The following is a 12,067-nucleotide window of genomic DNA, read 5'->3' on the forward strand; positions in this document are numbered from 1 at the left end:
AGACTTTATCCTGAAGGCAGTGAGGAGCCACTGGAGGATTTTACAATCGAGGGAAGGGCATTTGTTACATGATGAGATTTTCCTGCTGAGCCAGCTTTGTCAGTAGGGTCTAGGATGGGTTTGGGGAACCATGACTGGAAACACAGAGACTACTTAGGGCAATTTGATGTTGCTCAGATGAGACAGGAAAGGAGGAAAGCAGTAGAGAAAGAGAGGAGAGGTTAGGTATAAGATTAGGAGGTAGAATCAATATAACTTGATTACTTATTAGATATTGTAGAGGAAATGGAGATTTTTTGGGCTGAGTGCACTGAGAAAATACAGATGTATTATGGTACAATGTATTATGGTATAGTTTAGATGAGAAAAGCTATAGATGAGCAGCTCATGAGCCAATATCAAAGATTACTAAATTAATGTATGTTTATATATGTCAGATGAAAATAAAATATTTAAGTTAAAATTATTTTTGTGTGATTCCCTGCTTTGACTTTTTTACCTTTGGTCCAGCTTTATCCATTTCCCCCACCTCTGGCAGCCACCAATCTGTGCTCTGTATCTGTGAGCTTTTTTTTTCTTTCTTTCTAGATTCCACATATAAGAGAGATCATATGGCATTTGCTTTTCTCTAACTTATTTCACTTATCGTAATACCCTTTAGGTACATTCGTGTTGTCCCAAAAGGCAAATTTTTGTTCTTTTTTATGGCTGAATAATATTCCATTGTATATATACCACAATTTCTTTGTCCATTCATCCATTGATGGACATTTAGGTTGTTTCCATATCTTGGCTATTGTAAATAATGCTGCAATGAATATGGGGGTGCATGTATCTTCTCGAGTTAGTGTTTTTTTTCTCCAGATAAATAACCAAAGGTAGAATTGCTAGATCATATGGTAGTTCTATTTTTAATTTTTTGAGGAACCTGTATACTGTTTTCCATAGTGGCTGTACCAATTTACATTCCCACCAACAGTGCACAAGAATTCTCTTTTCTCCATATCCTTGCCAACATGTTATTTCCTGTCTTTTTGATAAAAGCCATTTTAATAGGTGTGAGGTGATATCTCACTGTGGTTTTGATTTGCATTTCCCTGATGATTAATAATGTTGAGTATATTTTCATGTACCTTTTGGCCGTCTGTATGTCTTCTTTGGAAAAATGTGTATTCAGATCTTCTGCCCATTTTTACATCAGATTGTTTTTTTGCTATTGAGTTATATGAGTTCTTTATATATTTTGATATTAGCTCCTTATCAGACATATGATTTGCAAATATTTTCTCCCATTCAGTAGGTTGCCTTTCATTTTATTGATAGTTTCTTTTGGTGTGCAGAAGCTTTTCAGTATAATGTAGTCTCATTTACTTTTGCTTTCATTGCTCTTGCTTTTGGTGTCAGATTCAAAAAATCATTACCAAGACCTATGTCATTGCTTATGTTCTCTTCTAGGAGTTCTGTGGTTTCAGGTCTTACATTCAAGTCTTTAATCCATTTTGAGTTAATTTTTGTGTATGGTGTAAGATAGGGATCAAGTTTCATTTTTCTGCATGTGGCTGTCCAGTTTTCCCAACACCATTTATTTATTTATTTATTTATTTATTATTATTTTTTAATAATGAATTGGCAGTTCTAGGCCTAGGTCTTTTTTTTTTTTTAATTTATTTATGGCTGTGTTTGGTCTTTGTTTCTGTGTGAGGGCTTTCTCTAGTTGTGGCAAGCGGGGGCCACTCTTCATCGCAGTGCGCGGGCCTATCACTATCGCGGCCTCTCTTGTTGCGGAGCACAGGCTCCAGACGCGCAGGCTCAGTAATTGCGGCTCACGGGCCCAGTTGCTCCGCGGCATGTGGGATCTTCCCAGACCAGGGCACGAACCCGTGTCCCCTGCATTGGCAGGCAGGCTCTCAACCACTGTGCCCCCAGGGAAGCCCCCAACACCATTTATTGAAGAGACTGTCCTTTCCCCATTGTATATTCTTGTTTTCTTTGTCATAAATTAACCATATAAGGTGTGGGTTTATTTCTGGGCTCCCTATGCTGTTCCATTGATCTTTGTGTCTATTTTTATGCCAGTGCCATAGCATTTTAATTACTATACCTTTATAATACAGTTTGAAATCAGGAAGCAAGATGCCTCCAGCTTTGTTCTTCTTTCTCAAGATTGCTTTGGCTATTTGGGTTTTTTGTGATTCTATACAAATTTTAGGATTATTTGTTCTCTTTCTGTGAAGAATTCCATTGGCATTTTGATAAGGATTGCATCGAATCTGTAGATTGCTTTGGGTACTATGAACATTTTAACAAAAATAATTTCCAATCCATGAGCACAAAGTATCTTTCATGTTTGTTTCTTTTTCAATTTCTTTCATTAATGTCTTGTAATTTTCATTATGCAGGTCTTTCACATCCTTGGGTAAGTTTATTCCTGGGTATTTTATTCTTTCTGATGCAATTATAAATGGGATTGTTTTCTTTATTTCTCCTTCTGATAGTTCATTATTAGTGTATAGAAACACAGCTGGTTTTTGTGGATTGATTTTTTTTATCTTGCAACTTTACTGAATTCTTTTATTCAGTTTTTTTTTTTTTGATGGAGTCTTTAGGATTTTCTACATATAATATCATGTCATCTGCAAATAGTGACAATTTTACTTCTTCCTTTCCTATTTGGATGCCATTTATTTATTTATTTATGTATCTTGCCTAATTGCTCTGGCTAGGACTTACAATATGATGTTGAATAAAAGTGGTAAGAGTGGGCATTCTTGTCTTGTTCCTCATCTTGAGGAAAGGCTTTCAACTTTTCACTGCTGAGTATGACATAAGCTGTGGGCTTGTCATATATGGCCTTTATTATGTTGAGATACGTTCCCTCTATACCCACTTTGTTGAGATTTTTGTTTTTTTAATTTGTGAAACAAGTTTAGCAAAATATATTGAGGATAAAAGCCAGAAACTGGTAAAGAAAAGCCAAATTAAAAAATATACAAATCTTCCCCCAAATATTGATAAGACTTAGCGCATTACCATTGATTTCAGTTTTCAGGGTTTGTTTAAAAATGGAGCAAGAACTCAAAAGTACATGCGAAGCAATTTGAGTGCAGAAATCCTTATTCTTCCTCTATCATTTATGTTTGGCTGGCCTACAATGAACTAAACTGCAATTTTTTTCTTAGTGGTTCAGCCTTATCAAGTTTTTCCAAAGCATGCATTTGATTTTCTTAAGAACTACAATGATTTTTGTTGTCCCATTTTTATTTATTTGTTAATTATAACAAAATGTGCAATGGGCATAAATAGGTGTAGAGGGGAAAAAACAGACAAAAGTCCAGAAGGGTTACCACCTGTCTGGGGCATGCAGTATGCCCTGGCATGAGCCACTCAGTTAAGAGAGCTTCGACTTCAACTATAGGTGTGACAGGTTTTAGGAGTTGAGAATACAAAGGGGAATAAGATGCTTTTATGGTATAGTACAAGAGGCCAATTAAACATTATATATATATATATATATTTTGAAAGGACATATAAAGTGTAATACAAGAGAAAAAAGTACTAATTTTGTCTGTTTAAAGAACTTTTCCCTAATTAACATCAGTTCACACAAATATTTCTTTCCTCTACACTGTTGTTTGATATGCTCTATATTAATGATGAGAAAATGCATACAAAGTAGAAATACATGTATCAAATTCAGTGTTTTTTTTTTTAAAAGAAAATACTGATAAAGATCAGATTTTTTTTTTTTTTTGGTTGAGGGAGGAGGGGAGATGAAGTTCATCAGCTGTTGATATCAGAATGGATAAGACTGCCCAGTGAATGTGTCTAGAATTAGAAAAGGGCCTAGGACATAATTACAGGGAATATCTACATTTGAGGTATAGACAGAAGAAGGAAGTCAAAGGAGTAAAAAGGAAATTAATAGAAAGTGTTATCACAGAAGTCAAAAAAGGAGAGCCCTTTAACAAGGGAAGTGAACAGAACATAGAGATTTTTTAAAATCTTTTTCATCTAGGCTGTGACCAGAAGGAGAGAGAGTAGTTTATTAGAGGGAGAGTGAGAAGGGGCTTTTTAAAAAATTTAGTAATTTGAATATGTTTATGTAAAGTGGAGAAGGAAAGGTTAAGAAAACAGGAAGAGAGGGAAGCAGAATAACAAATAAAGGCTCCATAGGAAATGGAAAGAGTGTGGGATAAAGCAGAGGATTAGCTTTGAAAGAATTTGATAAATCTGTGAGTGAGTGATAGACTGAGAGAAAAGGGACTAATTAAAGTGTGAGTGTAATGAGAGTTAAGTGATAGAGCAGGAAGAATTGTAGGTTTTGGTTACATTTCCAATCAATTTTAAATTTCTGATGAAGAATAGTTCTGGATGATGAGGAACAGGATATGGCATGTCAAAGAGAAGGATGGATGAAGTTTGTTAGAGCAAAGGAATTCAAGGAAGCTTGAAATAAGAACTTCGGATGTGATGATCTCATGTGGAAATAAACCCTTGATGAAGAGTTGGGATCCCTTTGTTTCAATTCAGAGCTGCTAAGGAGTCCCTAGATATGTCCTGTTTTTTTCTCTTCTTTTTTCTTTCTCCCTCCTCCCCCCACTGCCCCACCCCCCACCATGTGCTATAAACTAGGAACTGGCTCGATTAAATTGATGCTAAGTCAGATGTGGTTAGCTTCAGTTAGGCAGCAAATTCCCGTGGTAGCAAGCTTCGTTCCCAGGCTATAACGGTGTTTGTAATAAAAATCAGAGAACTTGGGACTTCCCTGGAGGTCCAGTAGCTAAGGCTCCATGCTCCCAATGCAGGGGGCCCGGGTTCAATCCCTGGTCAGGGAACTAGATCCCACAAGATGCAACTAAAGATTCCACAAGATGCAACTAAAGATTCCACAAGATGCAACTAAAGATTCCACAAGATGCAACTAAAGATTCCACAAGGTGCAACTAAAGCTCCCACAAGACACAACTAAATATCCCACAAGATGCAACTAAAGAAACTGCATGCCGCAACTAAAAGATCCCTCATGCTGCAACGAAGATCCTGCGTGCCACAACTAAGACCCAGTGCAGGCAAATAAATAAATAAATAGATTTTTAAAAAAATCAGAGAACTCTATAGTTCATCATTACTAAAGGTAAAAATAGAGGATAGCAATTGATATGCTCTTATATTAAAAGAATATCTAAAGATATATTTTTGTCATGGAGATGTTTCACTTATTTTATTAGATTGAGATGAGTAATCTTGTTTTTTAACGACGTTGTGTGTACTGTTTCTCTTTTTAGCATCCCAATGTGTTCATTGGTTAACCAGCATCTTAGTCTCCTAGCAAGAAAGTTTCCTGAAACTAAATTTGTTAAAGCCATTGTGAATAGCTGTATTCAACACTACCATGACAATTGTTTACCAACAATTTTTGTTTATAAAAATGGTCAGATAGAAGGCAAATTCATTGGAATTATAGAATGTGGAGGGATAAATCTCAAGCTGGAAGGTAACGATGTTACTTTTAAATTCATTTGTAAAAAAACTTCTATAAATTAACATATATCATGAAAGTTTATTTTCATGAAACATAAGGTTTTTCCTCTTATTTCTTATTTCCTCTTACTTCTTTTTCTTCTTAGATGCCTCCAGATTAATTTTCCTACAGTAATACTATCATAACACGCATTTGCTTAAATCCTTAATGGTTCCTTGTTTCAAATAAGTTAAAAATTCAGAATCATATGCTTGAAACTTTCAGCCCGTCTATACAATTATACTTCTCAGTGCTTCCTAGCTGCTGCTCCAGCCAGGCTGGTCTTCAACCACTACCCCAGACGCACTTAACTCATTTATGGCTTTATGCTTTGTTTCATACTCTTTCCCAGTACCCCAAATACCCTACCCTACTTTTTTCTTCCATCCAAACCCTATTCCTTCATGGGTCTCCTAGGTTACCATTTATTCCATTATGTGATTCTGGACCAATTTATAATCTGTTTTCATCTTCTCTACTGAATTTCTATAGCATATCTTCTCTATACAACTTATTTTCCACTTACCTACATACTGTCAGATTTTGTTGGTTAACCAATTCCCGTTGAGTTTTGTCTCCCTAACAGGTACAAGGACTATGCCTACTACTATTTTCTTTTTGATAGTACACAGCACAGGACTTTATATTTTTACCTTTTTTAATAATGTTTACTTTCTAACCTAGTTCTAAGACCATATTCTTCAGTTAGTCATTTCTTGGAACTGCTTTAATCCTGTATTATTAAAATCTTTCTCTCAGACAATCGTATTAAAGCCATTGTGAATAGCTATTTTTAACAGTTCTTTCTTTCACTCTCTCATTCCCCTAAAACTGCTTTTGGCCTTACTAAGACCTCCAGTATTTTGATTGTTCCAGAATTTTCCTTCTCCCAGTCTCTAAGGCCCCTCTTTGTTTTACTACCTTGTTTTTTCAGCTTGTACCTTATCCTCTAAATTTAAAAACTATGTAAGAATACAGACAATAATATAGTAAATATTCATGTAATCATTACCAAAAATAACAAATGTGAACATTTGTTCATGTTTGCTTCAGCTATTTGTTTATTATTGAAAAAACAGTACAGATATTGTTGAGGTTGCCTGTATTTCCATTCCTAATCCTGTTCCCCTCCCTGCCTCACTAAGCAATCACTGTCATGAATAGCGTGTTATCTGGTCCATGCTTTTTAAAATTGTTATATTTGAAAAAAATTTTTTAATTGTAAAATACACATAACATGAAATTTACCATTTTAACCATTTAAAAATATACAATACGGTATTATTAACTGTAGTTATTGTGGTATACATTACATACCTGGGACTTAATTTATAAATAATGTTATTTTATTTAATCATTTTTAAGTATATCTTTAAGTGACATTAAGTATTGATATATTTTCACTGTTGTGCTGCTATCATCACTATTATCCATCTCTAGAACTCTTTGCATCTTGCATAAGTGCAACTCTATATCCTTAAACAGTAACTCCCTATTCTCTGCTCCCTCCAGCCCCTGGCAACCACCATTCTGGTTTCTACCTCTGAATTTGACTCCTCTCAGTACCTCGTATAAATGAATCATACAGTGTTTGTCCTTTTGTGACTGGCTTATTTCACTTGGCATGATGTCCTCAAGGTTCATCCATGTTGTAGCATGGGTCAGCATTTCCTTCCTTTTTAAGGCTTTAAGGCTGAATAATATTCCACTGTATGTTTTTATAGCACATTTTGTTTACCCATTAATGTGTTGATGGAAAGATTTGTTGCTTCTATCTTTGGCTGTTGTGAATAATGCTGCTATGAACATGGACGTGCAAATAACATGTTCTAGCCCCTGTTTTCAGTTCTTTTGAGTGTATACTCAGAAGTAGAGTTGCTAGATCATATGATAATTCTACTTTAATTTTCTGAGCGACAGCATACTGTTTTCCATAGGGGCTGCACCATATTGCACTCCCACCAACAGTACACAGGAGTTGTAATTTCTCTGCATCCACACCAACACCTGTTATGTTGTTTTGTTTTTTAAAATAGTAACCATCCTAATGTATGTGATGTGTTTTTCCCCCACTGGCTTTTAATATTTCCAGTGTCATTTTTCAGGATTAAAAAAAATGCTTCAATCTGTTTCTGAAATTTCTACTATGTTCCACTGGTCTGTTTTTCTATCCCTGAATCAATACAGCACTGTGTTAATTACTGTACCTTTCTAACAATCTAGTTGTCTCTAGTAGGGCAAGTCTTTTTCAAAATTTAATATAAATGTTGGAATTAGTCAAGTTCTGTGAGAAATACTGTTGGTTAGTTATTAGAATTATATTTATAGATTAATTGTTGGAGACTTGATATCCTAATAATAGTGAATGCTCCTATCCATGAATAAGATATAGCATGTCACTTATTTTGGTCTTCTTTCATTTTTTGGTAATTTTCCTCATAAATATAATATATTTACAGTTGGCCCTTGAACAACACAGGGGTTAGGAGCACTGACCCCATGCAGTCGAAAATCCACACATAACTTTACAGTTGGCCCTGTATATTTGCAGTTCTGCATCTGTGGATTCAACCAACCATGGATCATGTAGTACTATAATATACATTTAATGAAAAAAATCCACGTATAAGTGAACCCCTGCAGTTCAAACCTGTGTTGTTCAAGGGTCAATTGTATTACTTTTCATAATGTAATATATTTTGCAATTTTCCTCATAAGTGTATTTTGTAATTTTCCTCACAAATGGTCTGTTCATTTATACAGTGATTAGGAATAAATTTAACAAATAAGGAATTTGCAGGGTTGGGGGATTTTGGTTATCAGTTCAATTCTTTTCAGTTTCTCTCTTGAATATGTTTTCGTAATTCACATTTTTGTTGAAATTTTCCCACTAAAATTTTCAAATGTATTGGCATACTTTTTTTCTCATAGTAGTCTCATGGCTTTAAAATCTTTATCTTGGTTATGCCCCATGTAAAATCTTTATATTATTTGGTTTCTTTCCTTGTGATCATTTTGGCCCAAGGTGTGTCTATTAGTCTCTTCAAAGAATCAACTTTTGATTTTGTTGGTCACCTCTACTGATCTTGTTTTTCTACTTTTGCTAAAGTCTTTTCTTCATTATATGCCTCATTCTGCTTTCTTTGGGTTTACTTTGGTTTTTTCCCTAACTTCTTTTTTTTATTTTTTATTTTTATTTATTTATTTTTTTTGATAGCACTCCAGTTTATTTATTTATTTATTTTTGGCTGTGTTGGGTCTTCGTTTCTGTGCGAGGGCTTTCTCTAGTTGTGGCAAGCGGTGCGGGGGCCACTCTTCATCACGGTGCACGGCCATTTCACTATTGCGGCCCCTCCCGTTGCAGGGCACAGGCTCCAGATGCGCATGCTCAGCAGCCGTGGCTCACGGGCCCAGTTGCTCCGTGGCATGTGGGATCTTCCCAGACCAGGGCTTGAACCTGCGTCCCCTGCATCGGCAGGCAGACTCTCAACCACTGTGCCACCAGGGAAGCCCTTCCCTAACTTCTTGATTTGTACTTTCAAAGCACTATTTTCAGTCATTTTAAAATAAACATTTTAACCATAATTTCTCCCTTTAAGTATAACTTTTCTGTATCCAATGTGTATCTTGATATTGTAGTACTTTCATTGTAATCTAGTTCTAAATACATCATCATTTCCACATTAATTTTGTTAGAGTCAACTTCTGTTTCATATAGATGTTCCAAGATTTTTATCTGATTTATTGATGGATTATTTATTGCAGAACTTGAATGGAAGCTAGCAGAAGTTGGAGCAATACAGACTGATTTGGAAGAAAACCCCAAAAAAGTCATTGTAGATGTGATGGTATCTTCAATTAGAAACACTTCTATTTATGATGACACTAATAGTTCAAACAGTGATAATGATGATACCAAATAGAAATATTTAATAAATAGCTTTAAAGTGTTTATATATGGAATATTTTATTTGCCACTGCCTTTATAATCAAAGATCAGAAAATTCATAAATAAATTTCTTTACTTTTTTGTATTAGAATTATAGCTTATATGTCATTATAAAACTTTCAGGTATTTTAGAATATTCATTGCCTCCAACAAAACTAGAATTTGTACTGAACCCTAAATATTTTTTTGTGATTTATCCTTTTTCGGGTCCTTGTTGGACAAAAACAAAAATATTACAAGTCCTCTGTGTTGCCTGCTCACTTCCAAAGAGGCCTATGGGTAAAAATGATGAAAGAGAACCATGAAATTTCATTTAATTTACTTCAATCAATATTAAAGTCTATTATTTAGGGGCTTTGAATGAAAATACTTAAATTTATGACCATACGACTTTTCTTTGAAATCTCTTACCTATTAAAAAAATTAACCAATCAATAGAAAAAATGCAATTTAAAGATTCTGAAAAGTACACAAGAAACTTCTCCACTCATTATTGTAGTTTTTTTTTTTTTTTAAATTATTTATTTATTCATTTATTTATTTATGGCTGTGTTGGGTCTTCGTTTCTGTGCGAGGGCTTTTTTTCTAGTTGTGGCAAGCGGGGGCCACTCTTCATCGCGGTGCGCGGGCCTCTCACCATCGCGGCCTCTCTTGTTGCGGAGCACAGGCTCCAGACGCGCAGGCTCAGTAATTGTGGCTCACGGGCCCAGTTGCTCCGCGGCATGTGGGATCTTCCCAGACCGGGGATTGAACCCGCGTCGCCTGCATTAGCAGGCAGATTCTCAACCACTGCGCCACCAGGGAAGCCCCATTATTGTAGTTTTTAATAGTTGTTCTATTATTAAGTTAGAAAATATTGACTTACTAAGTATACTCACTCACAGTTAGGCTACAGAATCATTAGAACTGTATGACATTGTAAGTCATACAATGTAAGTTTCTAAATCATGAGGAGAAGTGAGAAAAATATATTGTGAGGCTTACCTATGTTTTAATAGTAATCACAGAAGAATTCATCATGAGAAAATATGTAATACGAGGACACTGAAGAAGACCTGCAGGATGTTTTATCTTGGCTTAATAATTAACACCACTTTTAGAGAAAATGGTGTTAAATCCAGCATGTAATAATAGTTCAATAACAGATTTTATTCTTCTACTATTTTTGTATTGATGACCCATCATTCTGATTATGGATATTCACTGATGTCTGTGAGAGAATCTAGACTTTAAATGATTAGATTACAAAAATAAATTGGTGAGAATTGAGGCAGTTTAACACGGAATCAGAAAAGGCTCTTTGCTGTTCTTGGGGGTGAGTTGGGATCACAGAGGCTGCAGAGAATGATGAAGTAGAGGAAAGTTAAATACAGATTGAGTAAGGTAATGATAATTTATTTCACCAGATAAGGTAAAATCAAATGATCTAACTTTGGAAAGAATCAGGAAGACCCCTTCTGAGATAGCAAAGAAAGGTTTTGAAAATATACATATTGGGATGAAGGGAAGGAAAGTTGGGAGTTGCACACAGTGGTCTTTATTATAGCATTATGCACACATATCAGAGACATAATTACCTGTAAGATCCAACTCCTGAAATTCTCTAACAAATGGATGGAAAAATTCCTATTGAGGATAAAACAGTTGTGGAAATTAAGGGAAAAGCCATATTATCATAAAGTTAAAATGTAACTTTAATGCCGTCTAATACATATAAGTATAAACATTATTTTCCTTCCAATTGAAACTAAATGCAAAAGGTTCCCCTAAATGTAATCTTTTTTTAGTAAATCCATATTTTCCTATTTCCACTTTTAAGTTAAAATTAACAGAGGAAGTACTAAAACTATTTAAGATGTCTGAATAAAAAGATCCATATTTCTTTTAACTCTTAACTCAAATCCACCAGGTGGCAGTAGTTTTTACATACAAGCACAGTTCATGAAAACTTTAACATTCGTAAAATTCATAAAATTATAGCATGTTAGAGGTGGCTGGTTTTGATTCCAGCCTCAGCCTTTTTCAAGTAACGCGCACACACACACACACACACACACACACACACACAAATACATTCTTCTAGCAAGTACTCGTGCTTTCGTGCTTGCCAATACAGGTCGGTACTATTTCATACCCTACTTCATTTATACATTCTCACTTAAGTAGGGTATAAATAATTGTTAGAATGTGGGGGAATTATTTAATATTGTGTTTCCCATTTTATTGAATGAATTTTTATTTGCTGGGATAAACACTTAAAAGGTTTTTTGAAATTGCCAATATTCAAACATTTTTGACCTACAAAAATGGATATTTCATATAGCCAACCTAATATTTTTCTCTATTCCTTGCTGCCAACCATGCTGTACTGAAACTCCCTTCCCTACTTTATAGTGTCTCTTATTGGTCAAAGTGTGGTCCTAGAATCAGCAGCAGCCCCAGGGAGCTTGTTAGAAATGCAATCTCTGGCCCCATCCCAGACTAGCTGAATTGGAATTTTTGTGTTAATGAGATCCTCAGTTGATTAAGCTGCACTAGTTAGCAAGTCCCCTAAAGACATCTTGAACATATTCCTTAACTCTTCTCTCACACTTTTG

General features: G+C 35.1%; 1 protein-coding gene across 1 annotated transcript in view; it reads left to right on the forward strand.

The window, feature by feature from the left end:
- The window catches only part of PDCL2 (phosducin like 2), a 40,353-nt gene extending 30,589 nt beyond the window's left edge, over positions 1 to 9,764 (forward strand). The window contains exons 5-6 of the mRNA XM_036852245.1: positions 5,286 to 5,494; positions 9,287 to 9,764. Coding sequence (XP_036708140.1) covers positions 5,286 to 5,494; positions 9,287 to 9,444 — 367 coding nt within the window. The 3' untranslated portion in view covers positions 9,445 to 9,764. The remainder of the gene's footprint in view (positions 1 to 5,285; positions 5,495 to 9,286) is intronic.
- The last annotated feature ends 2,303 nt before the right edge of the window (positions 9,765 to 12,067 follow it).

The sequence above is a fragment of the Balaenoptera musculus genome, chromosome 5, assembly GCF_009873245.2.
Source record: "Balaenoptera musculus isolate JJ_BM4_2016_0621 chromosome 5, mBalMus1.pri.v3, whole genome shotgun sequence".
In the NCBI taxonomy this organism is placed as follows: Eukaryota; Metazoa; Chordata; class Mammalia; order Artiodactyla; family Balaenopteridae; genus Balaenoptera; species Balaenoptera musculus.